Raw genomic sequence first — 16,757 nt, 5'->3', positions numbered from 1 at the left:
GTGTGTGTGTGTGTGTGTGTGTGTGTGTGTGTGTGTGTGTGTGTGTGTGTGTGTGTGTGTGTGTGGTCTATGAGAGTGAGAGGGGAGAGATTAGAATGTAGTAAAGAGAGAGAGTAAACTATAATAGTCCATGAGATCAAAATTAAGTTTTGCATGCTGTTGTTTGAATGTATGTTCGTGAGGTTTTAGATTCTAGGGTGCTACAAAAGGTTGATAAAACAGGTTCCCTTCATCGCCCATATCCCTATGGCAGTGGTGAATGTACATATGCTAGGTGATGAAGGCTCATCTTACCCCAGGGACAAAATACCTGGAAAAACCTGCATGGAATCGTTGTTTTTGTTACGTTAAATACAGTGCAACATCTGGCTGTCCAGGCAGGCCTATGCAAAATCTCCTTTTGTTGTGGTTGTTGTTGTTGCTGGAATTCACATCTTCGACAGCTCTCAACGTGTTGGTTAGCGGTAAAGGTGACATCAATAAGTCAGACTCAGCACACAAAGACTTCCCACCAAGCACCTCTTGGGATAAGCAGCACAAATGCTGTATGACCGAGAGACAAAGCATCCTCTGGTGAATGGGTGTAGGAGGCGTCTTTATTCCTCATTACATTTCTTCCACTAGCACAATGTTATTTTGTACTTACATCACTCTCTCTCTCTCTCTCTCTCTCTCTCTCTCTCTCTCTCTCTCTCTCTCTCTCTCTCTCTCTCTCTCTCTCTCTCTCTCTCTCTCTCTCACACACACACACACACACACACATTCTCTCGCTCTCCTTCACCCTTCCATAACCTTGTGTCTTTAGTCCGACTGCCTAGTTTTTCAAACCACTCTCTTGTTGTCTCTTGTTTTTCATGAGTGAGTGAGTGAGTGACTAACCATCCTCTTCCTCTTTCCCTTCTTCCCCTGCCCCCTCTTCCTCCTCCTCCTCCTCACCATCCTCTACTTGCTCGCCCCCCTCTTTCACCTCTGCCTCCTCTCCATCTTCTTCATTCTCCTGCATTTCTCCCGCTTCATTGTCACAATTCTCATCCTCCTCACCTTCTCCTCCCTCCTCCTGTTCTCCATTCTCATCTGCCTCGTCCTGCTCTCCCTCCTCCATCTCTGCACTCTCTCCTCCATCTCCTTTCTCCTCCTCCTCCATCACAGCCGCTTCTTCTTCCCCCTGCTCATTTTCATCATTCTCATCTGTGCCTCCTCCTTCCTTCCCTCCAGGCTCCCCCTCCACCTCCACCTCTTCTTGCTCTACACTCTCGTTCCCATCCATCTCCTCTGCATTCACCTCCTCCTCCCTCTCCTCTCCCTCTGCCGTCTCAGTATCCTCCCTCTCTTCCTCCTCCAAGTCGCACACCTCCTCCTCCTCCCCCCCTTCTTCCCTCTCGTCCTCTGTCCCTTCTCCTGTGATCTCGCACTCTACCGCCTGGTCTCCCTTCTCCTCGTCTGCTCCTTCCTCCGCCTCGTGCGCCTCCTCCCCCGTCTGGTCTTCATCCTTCTCCCCTACACCACCTTCCTCCTCCTCCTCCTTCTCGTCCTCACCACCGCCGTCCCCGTTCTGTTCATTGTTGTGGTTCTCCTCGTCGTCCTCGACCTCCTCCACGCGGGCGTCCTCGTCCGTCGTCTGGTCTCCCTCCATCACGTCGTCGTCGCAGTTGGCGTTCCGTCTGAGCGAGCACCTCCTGCCGCCGCCGGCGTCCATGTTGTTGCCCAGCAGGTGCATGTTGTTGTGGTTGTTGTGCTCCAGGTCCTCCAGCGTGAGTTCAAACTGGAAGCGGTCGCGTTGCAGCAGGTGTCTGTCCGGCGGCGGCGAGGGCGACTGGGGCATGGCGCCCTGGTACCACTCCCTGTTCTCCTCCAGCGTGTCCAGCAGCTCCTGGGCGTCGGGGTGCACCAGGTCACCCCACGTCTCCCACAGTGGGTGGACGATGTAGTCGATGAAGCCCACCTACAGAAGAGGAGGGGAGGAGGGGGGGGCGTGGGGACAAGGTCTTAGTGGGAATTATAAAAGTTTAACTTTTTTTTTCTAAGTATGGTCATGTCCGGCCATCCATCCATCATTTTGGTCCCAAAGAACATAGCTAAAAACATACAGGTCAGTTTGCCATGATACTCTCTGAGCGCATTCATGCTCCCCAGAGTATGAATCCTTCTGATGTTGGTGACCCAATGGTTAACCCATTTAGACCTGGAAAGGTCATTTTAGATTTTTACCACTTTAACCATTATTTTATACTTTGGCTATTCAAAAATAGCAGATCTACAAGCTCGTAGCGCGCCACTCGGTGCCGCAATATGAGCTTGTAGATCTGCTATTTTTGAAAAAACATGAAAATTGGCGCAAATCTTTGAATATATATATATTTAAAGAGAATATTTCTAACTCAAATCTTTGCTTCTGAGGGGTCCCTGGAACAAAATATTTTGAGATGGGGTTCCGCGGCCAAATACATATCATTTTGGGGGTCCTTGAAATGAAAAAGTTTGAGCACCACTCATATAGCATCATAAGTTTTAGGATTTAGAAGACATTTTGTAGAATCGGCCTCAGGTCTTAATGGGTTAATGGATGGATTGCCAGACACTTGATGAGTGCACTTGCTGTTACCTGGTTCTTCTCCACAGAGGCTGTGTGTTTGTCACACATAGCACTGATCTCCATGCCTCTCTCCCTTTCCTTGTCCCCCTGTCTGAAGAACTCCTCCATAATTCTCTCTGTCCATTGTCTGTAGATTGGCAGAGACTTGGTGGGGTTGCTCAAGTCTGCACAGTGCACCATGTTCCTTAATACCTTCACACATGAACAATATTACATATAACATTAGCAATACAATACAATAAAGATAAAGCTTACATTTCAATTGGGTGTAGGGGGTGGTTTTTGATTGATTGATTGATTGAATATTTTATTAGGCAAAACAAAAAGTTTTTTAGTAAGTAAAACAGCACAATTTCATTTAAAATACTTTGTCTAACAGGTCCGTTCATGAAAGTCCTTGCGGACTTGTTTCCAATGAGGGCCTTGGTATTCAATTCATAGACATATATAGTGGCAACACAGTTCAAAAATCAATACAAGTAATACAGAAAAAAATATGTAAACCATTTGCAGACGTTATCATGAGCCTGAGCCTAGTTGCTTCTTTTGGGCTTGTTTTCATAGACCTGTCCGCTTGTTTCTTTTGCAAAATCTGGCAACACACTGATTACCTGCATTACACCTGCAGTAGCCTACTAGGGAGGAAGTGAACAGTGATGCAGTTGCAGACTGGACAGAAATATGTCTAATTCATGTTTTATGTGTTTTAACTGTCTTGTTGCAGGTGATCGAGGTAACATAAAATGGCTAATATTACACACATGAAGTAGCATTATGACTAGGGGGTATTTTGATGGTGGCTGTTTGTATCCACAATGTTTGTTTTGATGTGTAGGCTAGTAATGTCCTCCATGCTTAGCAGTTTAGCTTAGCAGCTAAAGCTAACTTGCACTGGGAGGTGGTGACTGCAGAGGCTCCAAGCTGCTACTCTGTGATTCTGTTGTGATTAATTTCTTTGTTTAAATGTCAGTGTGTGTGCTGTGGCCAAGAGTTGCTACATTTTATATCTTAATAAATTGTTGTATATTTGTATACTATATAACGTTACTTTTGCCACTTTTTGATGTCACATGTTTTACTAATCACTGTTAAACATGAAATAATAATGCATAGTCTTCACTTTACAACAAGGCCCATGATAACGTTAGCAAATGGTCTACACACTCTTTACGAATGTCTTACGAATCATATATTAAACATGAAAGATAATTCTAGTAATTGTTTGGCATCTGCATTCATGAAAGCCAGGTAGTTTGCAACAGGTAAGGAGAAAGTCACATTAACAGACAGTTGTAAATGATGAACTATCTTCACTTTACTATAGGGCACATAATAACATGTACTAAGGATTTATAGATATTTTAGGAATGTTTTACAAAGCATATGTTAAACATGAACAAACACATTAACAGACAGTTGTAAATGATGAACTGTCTTCACTTTACTATAGGGCACATAATAACATGTATTAAGGATTTATAGATACTTTAGGAATGTTTAACAAAGCATATGTTAAACATGAACACCAATTCATTCAACACCAATTCATAATATATACAATAGCTTGTATATATTATGTAACATCAGTTACAAATGATGTAATAATCATTTACAGATGTATTATACATGTCTTATTCATGAATAGTCATAAAATACCTTTATAGATGATTTGTAACCGTAGTTATAAAGGTTTTAGTTTCTTCGGATTTTTTCGGATTTAACTTTCGTTTCGGTAGTTTGATTACAAAATGTAAGTTGTGTAAAAAATAATCTGACTATACTAAGTTGTTATTTGTTTGTTTAAAGGAGACATCCGGTCATTTTAAGTGTTATGTTTGATGTGTGTCAAATCACTTACCAACGTAGCAATTAAAATCGCGTGACTCCACAGATCCCCCTATCGACCCCCACCGTTGGCATTATAGGAGTATATAGGATAGCAGCAATTCGCCTATTTTAACAAATGTAAAGTCTGTTTTTTTCTCCTAGTACTCATTGTGGAGTCCCATGATAACGTAACAGGCGCTAAAACTCCCGACAAGCTAACGGCTAATAACAGAACGAGCTAATGCTGGTTGCTGGTTTCTCTCCCGACCTGGCAACCTGGGGCTGCCATGCAGAGAGATAAGCAGCCCCAGCATTAGCTCGTTCTGTTATTAGCCGTTAGCTTCTCGGAGTTTTAGCGCCTGTTACGTTATCATGGGACTCCACAATGAGTACTAGGAGAAAAAAACAGACTTTATATTTGTTAAAATAGGCGAATTGCTGCTATCCTATATACTCCTATAATGCCAACGGTGGGGGTCGATAGGGGGATCTGTGGAGTCACGCGATTTTCATTTCTACGTTGGTAAGTGATTTGACACACATCAAACATAACACTTAAAATGACCGGATGTCTCCTTTAAGTCAGGCTATACTCTACTCAGAGTCATAAGTTTACAAAATGTACTAAAGTACAGTGAACGTCTGTGCGGTTTGTCTTCATCACTGAAAATAACGTACATGTAAACTGATATAAAACTGCTGTCATGTGCAGTTGGGGTGAAGAAACACAACCATTTCACTCCTAATAATACCTATTTGATTTGACATCCTGACTTGCTGCTGTAGCTGAGGCTTGAACCTGTTACCTGCGGCTCACTAGTCAGTGACTCTATCCATTCACCTACAGCTGTTTCCTTGGAATCTGTGGTTCTGAAACGTTTTGTTGTCAACCCCCCAAATTGACATGTATTTGGGCAGTGGACCCCAATGTGAAAAGATGTAGTGTCAGGGCCCCCCATGAAAAAGATTTATATTTATGCTGTAACACATTTTTTTAAAGTTATTTGTCTTGTTTGTTGTTCAAGTCAAAGCACCAGGAAGGCTGTACTTATCAGCCATCTGTTAGCTCAATGGGTTGAGACGCAGTATTCATGATCCAGAGGCCATGAGTTCAAATCCCATTGATGTCTTTCCTATGATTCTTTCCTTTGCAGACTGGCTTCCAGAAGATCAAGTGAAAACTACCAGGAAGGCTATATTTGTCATCCAACTGTTAGCTCAATGGGTTGAGACGCAGTATACATGATCCAGAGGCCATGAGTTCAAATCCCATTGATGTCTTTCCTATGATTCTTTCCTTTGCAGACTGGCTTCCAGAAGATCAACTGAAAACTACCAGGAAGGCTGTACTTGTCAGCCATCTGTTAGCTCAATGGGTTGAGACGCAGTATTCATGATCCAGAAGCCATGAGTTCAAATCCCATTGATGTCTTTCCTATGATTCTTTCCTTTGCAGACTGGCTTCCAGAAGATCAACTGAAAACTACCAGGAAGGCTATATTTGTCATCCAACTGTTAGCTCAATGGGTTGAGACGCAGTATACATGATCCAGAGGCCATGAGTTCAAATCCCATTGATGTCTTTCCTATGATTCTTTCCTTTGCAGACTGGCTTCCAGAAGATCAACTGAAAACTACCAGGAAGGCTGTACTTGTCAGCCATCTGTTAGCTCAATGGGTTGAGACGCAGTATTCATGATCCGGAGGCCATCAGTTCAAATCCCATTGATGTCTTTCCTTTGCAGACTGGCTTCCAGAAGATCGACTGAAAAGTACCAGGAAGGCTGTACTTGTCAGCCATCTGTTAGCTCAATGGGTTGAGACGCAGTATACATGATCCAGAGGCCATGAGTTCAAATCCCACTGGTGTCTTTACTGTGATGCTTTCCTTTGCAGACTAACTTCTAGAAAAACAAGTTAAAACCACCAGGAAACCTGTAACTCTCAGCCAACAGCATAGCTCAACTAGTAGAGCGTCTGTCCAATAACATGACTTGACTTGACTTGAGTGGGACTCAAGTCAAGTCATGTTATTGGACAGACGCTCTACCAGTTGAGCTATGCTGTTGGCTGAGAGTTACAGGTTTCCAGAGCGTCTGTCCAATAACATGACTTGACTTGACTTGACTTGAGTGGGAATCAAGTCAAGTCAAGTCATGTTATTGGACAGACGCTCTACCAGTTGAGCTATGCTGTTGGCTGAGAGTTACAGGTTTCCAGAGCATCTGTCCAATAACATGACTTGACTTGAGTGGGACTCAAGTCAAGTCAAGTCATGTTATTGGACAGACGCTCTACCAGTTGAGCTATGCTGTTGGCTGAGAGTTACAGGTTTCCAGAGCGCCTGTCCAATAACATGACTTGACTTGACTTGACTTGAGTGGGACTCAAGTCAAGTCAAGTCATGTTATTGGACAGACGCTCTACCAGTTGAGCTATGCTGTAGGCTGAGAGTTACAGGTTTCCTGGTGGTTTTAACTTGTTTTTCTAGAAGTTAGTCTGCAAAGGGAAGCATCACTAAGGATATCAGTCAATTTATCCGTTGCCCCAAGTTACCGGGGACACTTGACTCGAGTGGGAATCGAACCCACTCAAGTCAAGTCAAGTCATGTTATTGGACAGACGCTCTACCAGTTGAGCTATGCTGTTGGCTGAGAGTTACAGGTTTCCTGGTGGTTTTAACTTGTTTTTCTAGAAGTTAGTCTGCAAAGGAAAGCATCACAGTAAAGATACCAGTGGGATTTGAACTCATGGCCTCTGGATCATGTATACTGCGTCTCAACCCATTGAGCTAACAGATGGCTGACAAATACAGCCTTCCTGGTACTTTTCAGTCGATCTTCTGGAAGCCAGTCTGCAAAGGAAAGACATCAATGGGATTTGAACTCATGGCCTTCGGATCATGAATACTGCGTCTCAACCCATTGAGCTAACAGATGGCTGACAAGTACAGCCTTCCTGGTAGTTTTCAGTTGATCTTCTGGAAGCCAGTCTGCAAAGGAAAGAATCATAGGAAAGACATCAATGGGATTTGAACTCATGGCCTCTGGATCATGTATACTGCGTCTCAACCCATTGAGCTAACAGTTGGATGACAAATATAGCCTTCCTGGTAGTTTTCAGTTGATCTTCTGGAAGCCAGTCTGCAAAGGAAAGAATCATAGGAAAGACATCAATGGGATTTGAACTCATGGCTTCTGGATCATGAATACTGCGTCTCAACCCATTGAGCTAACAGATGGCTGACAAGTACAGCCTTCCTGGTAGTTTTCAGTTGATCTTCTGGAAGCCAGTCTGCAAAGGAAAGAATCATAGGAAAGACATCAATGGGATTTGAACTCATGGCCTCTGGATCATGTATACTGCATCTCAACCCATTGAGCTAACAGTTGGATGACAAATATAGCCTTCCTGGTAGTTTTCAGTTGATCTTCTGGAAGCCAGTCTGCAAAGGAAAGAATCATAGGAAAGACATCAATGGGATTTGAACTCATGGCCTCTGGATCATGAATACTGCGTCTCAACCCATTGAGCTAACAGATGGCTGACAAGTACAGCCTTCCTGGTGCTTTGACTTGAACAACAAACAAGACAAATAACTTTAAAAAAATGTGTTACAGCATAAATATACATCTTTTTCATGGGGGGCCCTGACACTACATCTTTTCACATTGGGGTCCACTGCCCAAATACTTGTCAATTTGGGGGGTTGACAACAAAACGTTTCAGAACCACAGATTCCAAGGAAACAGCTGTAGGTGAATGGATAGAGTCACTGACTAGTGAGCCGCAGGTAACAGGTTCAAGCCTCAGCTACAGCAGCAAGTCAGGATGTCAAATCAAATAGGTATTATTAGGAGTGAAGTGGTTGTGTTTCTTCACCCCAACTGCACATGACAGCAGTTTTATATCAGTTTACATGTACGTTATTTTCAATGATGAAGACAAACCGCACAGACGTTCACTGTACTTTAGTACATTTTGTAAACTTATGACTCTGAGTAGAGTATAGCCTGACTTAAACAAACAAATAACAACTTAGTATAGTCAGATTATTTTTTACACAACTTACATTTTGTAATCAAACTACCGAAACGAAAGTTGGTCACCACCGAAACTAAAGTTAAATCCGAAAAAATCCGAAGAAACTAAAACCTTTATAACTACGGTTGCAAATCATCTATAAAGGTATTTTATGACTATTCATGAATAAGACATGTATAATACATCTGTAAATGATTATTACATCATTTGTAACTGATGTTACATAATATATATAAGCTATTGGTAGCTTGTTCATGTTTAACATATGCTTTGTTAAACATTCCTAAAGTATCTATAAATCCTTAATACATGTTATTATGTGCCCTATAGTAAAGTGAAGACAGTTCATCATTTACAACTGTCTGTTAATGTATTTGTTCATGTTTAACATATGCTTTGTAAAACATTCCTAAAATATCTATAAATCCTTAGTACATGTTATTATGTGCCCTATAGTAAAGTGAAGACAGTTCATCATTTACAACTGTCTGTTAATGTGACTTTCTCCTTACCTGTTGCAAACTACCTGGCTTTCATGAATGCAGATGCCAAACAATTACTAGAATTATCTTTCATGTTTAATATATGATTCGTAAGACATTCGTAAAGAGTGTGTTGACCATTTGCTAACGTTATCATGGGCCTTGTTGTAAAGTGAAGACAGTGATTAGTAAAACATGTGACATCAAAAAGTGGCAAAAGTAACGTTATATAGTATACAAGTATACAACAATTTATTAAGATATAAAATGTAGCAACTCTTGGCCACAGCACACACACTGACATTTAAACAAAGTAAAAAAAAAATAATCACAACAGAATCACAGAGTAGCAGCTTGGAGCCTCTGCAGTCACCACCTCCCAGTGCAAGTTAGCTTTAGCTGCTAAGCTAAACTGCTAAGCATGGAGGACATTACTAGCCTACACATCAAAACAAACATTGTGGATACAAACAGCCACCATCAAAATACCCCTAGTCATAATGCTACTTCATGTGTGTAATATTAGCCATTTTATGTTACCTCGATCACCTGCAACAAGACAGTTAAAACACATAAAACATGAATTAGACATATTTCTGTCCAGTCTGCAACTGCATCACTGTTCACTTCCTCCCTAGTAGGCTACTGCAGGTGTAATGCAGGTAATCAGTGTGTTGCCAGATTTTGCAAAAGAAACAAGCGGACAGGTCTATGAAAACAAGCCCAAAAGAAGCAACTAGGCTCAGGCTCATGATAACGTCTGCAAATGGTTTACATACTCTTTACGAATGTCTTACGCATCATTTGCTTAACATGAATGATAATTCTAGTAATTGTTTGGTGTCTGCATTCATGAAAGCCAGGTAGTTTGCAACAGGTAAGGAGAAAGTCCGCATTAACAGACAGTCATAAATGATGAACTGTCTTCACTTTACTGTAGGGCACATACTAACATGTACAAAGGATTTATAGATATTTTAGGAATGTTTTACAAAGCATGTTAAACATGAACAAACACATTAACAGACAGTTGTAAATGATGAACTGTCTTCACTTTACTATAGGGCACATAATAACATGTACTAAGGATTTATAGATACTTTAGGAATGTTTAACAAAGCATATGTTAAACATGAACAAGCTACCAATAGCTTGTATATATTATGTAACATCAGTTACAAATGATTTAATAATCATTTACAGATGTATTATACATGGCTTATTCATGAATAGTTACTAATACCTTTATAGATGATTTGTAACCGTAGTTATAAAGGTTTTAGTAATCATTTACGAATGTCAATAAACAGGTTGTTAATGATTTGTTAATAGTCTACAAACTGCTTATAAACGTTTATAAATGCTTTAGAATGGGTCGTTACAAATGATTTAATAATCTTTTACAGATGTATATAAATGGCTTATTCATGAATAGTTCACTACTTACTAATACTTTACAAATGATTTGTAACTGTAGTTATAAAGGTTTTAGTAATCATTTACGAATGTCAACAAACAGGTTGTTAATGATTTGTTAATAGTCTACAAACTACTTATAAACGTTTATAAATGCTTTATAACGGGTCATTATTGTAAAGTGCTACCAAGATTTTTCACCATTGTGTCACTACCGAAACGAAAGTTTGTCACTACCGAAACGAAAGTTAAATCCGAAAAAATCTCTAAGTGTGGAGGCCAAAATCGTTAGCCTGGGTGCCAGCCTGCTTCGCTACGTTCGGCGGATTTTTTTTTCTCTCTGCGCTTCTCAGTCTGGAATGCACCCGATTGACTCGTCTTTCAGAACTACACAGGAAGTACACAGGAACTACATATGTTACGTTCGGCAACGTCTTTGCTGATTGGATGTTGTTCAAACGAATGACGAATCAAAACGATCACACCGTTTTTTTTGTCCCGCCCCGCACCACAGACCAATCAGAAGCCACGGTAGGTTTGGAACCTTGGCTGCTGTGTCCCGCCTCCTGGAGATAGGAGGCATTCCAGACTGAGAAGCGGAGAGAGAAAAAAAGTCCGCCGAACGCAGCGAAGCAGGCTGGCACCCAGGCTACAAAATCGTCCCCCCAAAAACCTCTTAGGAGTACGTTTCAGACAATTTAGAGTTGATTGGTAGTACTTTGTAGTGACTTTTTTTTTTGGTCCCTAAAATTCATCGAGCTCTGGACTTAGTAAAAAAAATCACCATTGTGTCACTACCGAAACGAAAGTTTGTCACTACCGAAACGAAAGTTAAATCCGAAAAAATCACTAAGTGTGGAGGCCAAAATCGTCCCCCCAAAAACCTCTTAGGAGTACGTTTCAGGCAATTTAGAGTTGATTGGTAGTACTTTGTAGTGACTTTTTTTTTTGGTCCCTAAAATTCATCGAGCTCTGGACTTAGTAAAAAATGTTTTCACCATTGTGTCACTATCGAAACGAAAGTTTGTCACTACCGAAACGAAAGTTAAATCCGAAAAAATCACTAAGTGTGGAGGCCAAAATCGTCCCCCCAAAAACCTCTTAGGAGTACGTTTCAGACAATTTAGAGTTGATTGGTAGTACTTTGTAGTGACTTTTTTTTTTGGTCCCTAAAATTCATCGAGCTCTGGACTTAGTAAAAAAAATCACCATTGTGTCACTACCGAAACGAAAGTTTGTCACTACCGAAACGAAAGTTAAATCCGAAAAAATCACTAAGTGTGGAGGCCAAAATCGTCCCCCCAAAAACCTCTTAGGAGTACGTTTCAGGCAATTTAGAGTTGATTGGTAGTACTTTGTAGTGACTTTTTTTTTTGGTCCCTAACATTCAAAAAAAAAATTCACCATTGTGTCACTACCGAAACGAAAGTTTGTCACTACAGAAATGAAAGTTAAATCCGAAAAAATCACTAAGTGTGGAGGCCAAAATCGTCCCCCCAAAAACCTGTTAGGAGTACGTTTCAGGCAATTTAGAGTTGAGTGGTAGTACTTTGTAGTGACTTTTTTTTTTGGTCGGTAAAATTCATCGAGCTCTGGACTTAGTAAAAAATATTTTCACCATTGTGTCACTACCGAAACGAAAGTTTGTCACTACCGAAACGAAAGTTAAATCCGAAAAAATCACTAAGTGTGGAGGCCAAAATCGTCCCCCCAAAAACCTCTTAGGAGTACGTTTCAGACAATTTAGAGTTGATTGGTAGTACTTTGTAGTGACTTTTTTTTTTGGTCCGTAAAATTCATCGAGCTCTGGACTTAGTAAAAAAAATCACCATTGTGTCACTACCGAAACGAAAGTTTGTCACTACCGAAACGAAAGTTAAATCCGAAAAAATCACTAAGTGTGGAGGCCAAAATCGTCCCCCCAAAAACCTGTTAGGAGTACGTTTCAGGCAATTTAGAGTTGATTGGTAGTACTTTGTAGTGACTTTTTTGGTCCCTAACATTCATCGAGCTCTGGACTTAGCACATTTTTTTTTTCACCATTGTGTCACTACCGAAACGAAATTTTGTCACTACCGAAACTAAAGTTAAATCCGAAAAAATCACTAAGTGTGGAGGCCACAATCGTCCCCCCAAAAACCTCTTATGTGCTTTACTAGCATTGGAAAATAATGGGTACAATTTCATCCATTAAAAAAGTAGGCCTACAGAAATTGATTTGATGACTGAACCAATGTAAGACCCATCTTTAATAATAACCATTCATTACTTAAAAGTTAATATCTCTGTATGATGGCATGCACTGACCACACCCCCGAACCGGGGGGTCTGGGGTCCTCCCCAAGTGAATTTTGGGAGTTTGTCAGTTTGATACCAAATCCAGTAGAAAACCAGAAGAAATGACGATCCAGAAGAGTGTCAGGAGACATGGTCAAAAGCCAGGAGACTCATGCGGGATCCAGGAGTGTTGGCAGCCCTGGTAAAAGCCCCAGGTAAAAGTTTAAATGTCCATTGCCATTGACAATGCATTGGGCGCTTAAAGTTAGATATTTCAAAAAATACAAATCATTTCGAAGTAAAACAACTCAAGGATGCATGTCCACAGTAAGATGGAATGTTTTAACTGTGAATGGAGTTTCAAGGTGAAAGTGTTTTTTTGAGGTCCCAAAATCTTCCATCGGCCTCCATTATAAATCTCTGAACTTTTAAAGGAGTACTATTCTAAAACAATGAAACATTTCAAAGATTCGTTTTCAGGCAAACATGTCCACAGTAAGATGAACATTTTAAAGTATGAATGGGGTTACTAGCAGTAAGTATGTAGGATTCGTAGCCTGTACTCGTTTCCCTTTAAATATCCATTGCCGCATGGGACGCTTAAAGTTAAATATCTCCAAAACTACAAAACAAACTTTAAAATGTTCATCCTAATATGGACATTTTTGCCTGAAAAGGGATCTTTGAAATGTTTCATTGTTTTAGAATAGTACTCCTTTAAAAGTTCAGAGATTTATAATGGAGGTCGATGGAAGATTTTGGGACCTCAAAAAAATACTTTCACCTAGAAACTCCATTCACAGTTCAGAAATTCAACCTTACTGTGGATATGCATGCTTGAGATTTTTTCTTTGAAATCATATGTAGTTTTGGAGATATTTAACTTTAAGCGCCAAATGCATTGTCAATGCGTCAAATGGACATTTAAAGGCAGGCTTACAACTACATACTTACGCCTAGTAACCTCATTCTTACTTTAAAATGTTCATCTTACTATGGACATGTTTGCCTGAAAAGGAATCTTTGAAATGTTTAATAGTTTTAGAATAGTACTCCTTTAAAATTTCAGAGATTTATAATGGAGGCGGATGGACGATTTTGGGACCTCAAAAAAACACTTTCACCTAGAAACTCCATTCACAGTTCAAAAATTCCACCTTACTGTGGACATGCATCCTTGAGATGTTTTAATTTGAAATGATTTGTAGTTTTGGAGATATTTAACTTTAAGTGCCCCATGCATTGTTAATGCGGCAATGGACATTTAAAGGCAGGCTTACAACTACATACTTACGCCTAGTAACCTCATTCATACTTTAAAATGTTCATCTTACTGTGGACATGTTTGCCTGAAAATGAATCTTTGAAATGTTTAATAGTTTTAGAATTGTACTCCTTTAAAAGTTCAGAGATTTAGAATGGAGGCGGATGGAAGGTTAGGAGTAGGGTTAAGGGACCTCAAAAAAACACTTTCACCTAGAAACTCCATTCACTGTTCAAAAATTCCACCTTACTGTGGACATGCATGCTTGAGATTTTTTTTTTTAATCATTTGTAGTTTTGGAGATATTTAACTTTAAGCGCCCCATGCATTGTCGATGCGGCAATGGATATTTAAAGGGAAACGAGTACAGGCTACAAATCCTATATACTGTACTTACTGCTAGTAACCCCATTCATACTTTAAAATGTTCATCTTACTGTGGACATGTTTGCCTGAAAAGGAATCTTTGAAATGTTTAATAGTTTTAGAATTGTACTCCTTTAAAAGTTCAGAGATTTATAATGGAGGACGATGGAAGATTTTGGGACCTCAAAAAACACTTTCACCTTGAAACTCCATTCACAGTTAAAACGTTCCACCTTACTGTGGACATGCATCCTTGAGTTGTTTTACTTCAAAATGATTTGTATTTTTTGAAATATCTAACTTTAAGCGCCCAATGCATTGTCAATGGCAATGGACATTTAAACTTTTACCTGGGGCTTTTACCAGGGCTGCCAACACTCCTGGATCCCTCATGAGTCTCCTGGTTTTTGACCATGTCTCCTGACACTCTTCTGGATCGTCATTTCTTCTGGTTTTCTACTGGATTTGGTATCAAACTAACAAACTCCCAAAATTAACCTGGGGGAGGACCCCCAGACCCCCCGGTTCGGGGGTGTGGTCAGTGCATGCCATCATACAGAGATATTAACTTTTAAGTAATGAATGGTTATTATTAAAGATGGGTCTTACATTGGTTCAGTCATCAAATCAATTTCTATAGGCCTACTTTTTTAATGGATGAAATTGTACCCATTATCTTCCAATGCTAGTAAAGCACATAAGAGTTTTTTGGGGGAAGATTTTGGCCTCCACACTTAGGGATTTTTTCGGATTTAACTTTAGTTTCGGTAGTGACAAACTTTCGTTTCGGTAGTGACACAATGGTGAAAAGATTTTTTTGCTAAGTCCAGAGCTCGATGAATGTTAGCGACCAAAAAAGTCACTACAAAGTACTACCAATCAACTCTAAATTGCCTGAAACGTACTCCTAACAGGTTTTTGGGGGAACGATTTTGGCCTCCACACTTAGTGATTTTTTCGGATTTAACTTTCGTTTCGGTAGTGACAAACTTTCGTTTCGGTAGTGACACAATGGTGATTTTTTTTTTTACTAAGTCCAGAGCTCGATGAATTTTAGGGACAAAAAAAAAAAAGTCACTACAAAGTACTACCAATCAACTCTAAATTGCCTGAAACGTACTCCTAAGAGGTTTTTGGGGGGACGATTTTGGCATCCACACTTAGTGATTTTTTTCGGATTTAACTTTTGTTTCGGTAGTGACAAACTTTCGTTTCGGTAGTGACACAATGGTAAAAAAAAAATGTACTAAGTCCAGAGCTCGATGAATTTTAGGGACCAAAAAAAAAAGTCACTACAAAGTACTACCAATCAACTCTAAATTGCCTGAAACGTACTCCTAACAGGTTTTTGGGGGGACGATTTTGGCCTCCACACTTAGTGATTTTTTCGGATTTAACTATCGTTTCGGTAGTGACAAACTTTCGTTTCGGTAGTGACACAATGGTGAAAAAAAAAAGATTTACTAAGTCCAGAGCTCGATGAATGTTAGGGACCAAAAAAAAAATCACTACAAAGTACTACCAATCAACTCTAAATTGCCTGAAACGTAGTCCTAACAGGTTTTTGGGGGGACGATTTTGGCCTCCACACTTAGTGATTTTTTCGGATTTAACTTTCGTTTCGGTAGTGACACAATGGTGAAAAAAAAAAGATTTACTAAGTCCAGAGCTCGATGAATGTTAGGGACCAAAAAAAAAGTCACTACAAAGTACTACCAATCAACTCTAAATTGCCTGAAACGTACTCCTAACAGGTTTTTGGGGGAACGATTTTGGCCTCCACACTTAGTGATTTTTTCGGATTTAACTTTCGTTTCGGTAGTGACAAACTTTCGTTTCGGTAGTGACACAATGGTGAATTTTTTTTTTACTAAGTCCAGAGCTCGATGAATTTTAGGGACAAAAAAAAAAAAGTCACTACAAAGTACTACCAATCAACTCTAAATTGCCTGAAACGTACTCCTAAGAGGTTTTTGGGGGGACGATTTTGGCATCCACACTTAGTGATTTTTTTCGGATTTAACTTTCGTTTCGGTAGTGACAAACTTTCGTTTCGGTAGGGACACAATGGTGAAAAAAAAATGTACTAAGTCCAGAGCTCGATGAATTTTAGGGACAAAAAAAAAAGTCACTACAAAGTACTACCAATCAACTCTAAATTACCTGAAACGTACTCCTAACAGGTTTTTGGGGGGACGATTTTGGCCTCCACACTTAGTGATTTTTTCGGATTTAACTTTCGTTCCGGTACTGACAAACTTTCGTTTCGGTAGTGAGGACCCCCAGACCCCCCACTAGCCAATCCCCCAACCAATCTCCTGGATTCTGAGAGTCCAATGTTGGCAGCCCTGCTTTGTAGTGACTTTTTTTTTGGTCCCTAAAATTCATCGAGCTCTGGACTTAGTACATTTTTTTTTCACCATTGTGTCACTATACCGAAACGAAAGTTTGTCACTACCGAAACGAAAGTTAAATCCGAAAAAATCAA

The 16,757-nt window shown here is 40.1% G+C and overlaps 1 protein-coding gene across 1 annotated transcript in view; it reads right to left on the bottom strand.

Annotated features, from left to right (window-relative positions):
• Positions 1–874: 874 nt before the first annotated feature.
• Positions 875–16,757, bottom strand: part of LOC311055434 (3',5'-cyclic-AMP phosphodiesterase 4C-like) — a gene marked incomplete at both ends in the record, with an annotated part of 38,079 nt that continues 22,196 nt past the window's right edge. Inside the window, 3 exons of the mRNA XM_084071626.1 lie at positions 875–1,333; positions 1,418–1,942; positions 2,603–2,785. Of these exons, the coding sequence (XP_083927752.1) occupies positions 875–1,333; positions 1,418–1,942; positions 2,603–2,785 (1,167 nt within the window). The remainder of the gene's footprint in view (positions 1,334–1,417; positions 1,943–2,602; positions 2,786–16,757) is intronic.

Source organism: Gymnoscopelus microlampas (assembly GCF_963454915.1).
Source record: "Gymnoscopelus microlampas genome assembly, chromosome: 2".
NCBI lineage: Eukaryota > Metazoa > Chordata > Actinopteri > Myctophiformes > Myctophidae > Gymnoscopelus > Gymnoscopelus microlampas.
The sequence above is the reverse complement of the archived record's forward strand: the minus strand, read 5'-3'. Positions and strand labels throughout refer to the sequence as shown.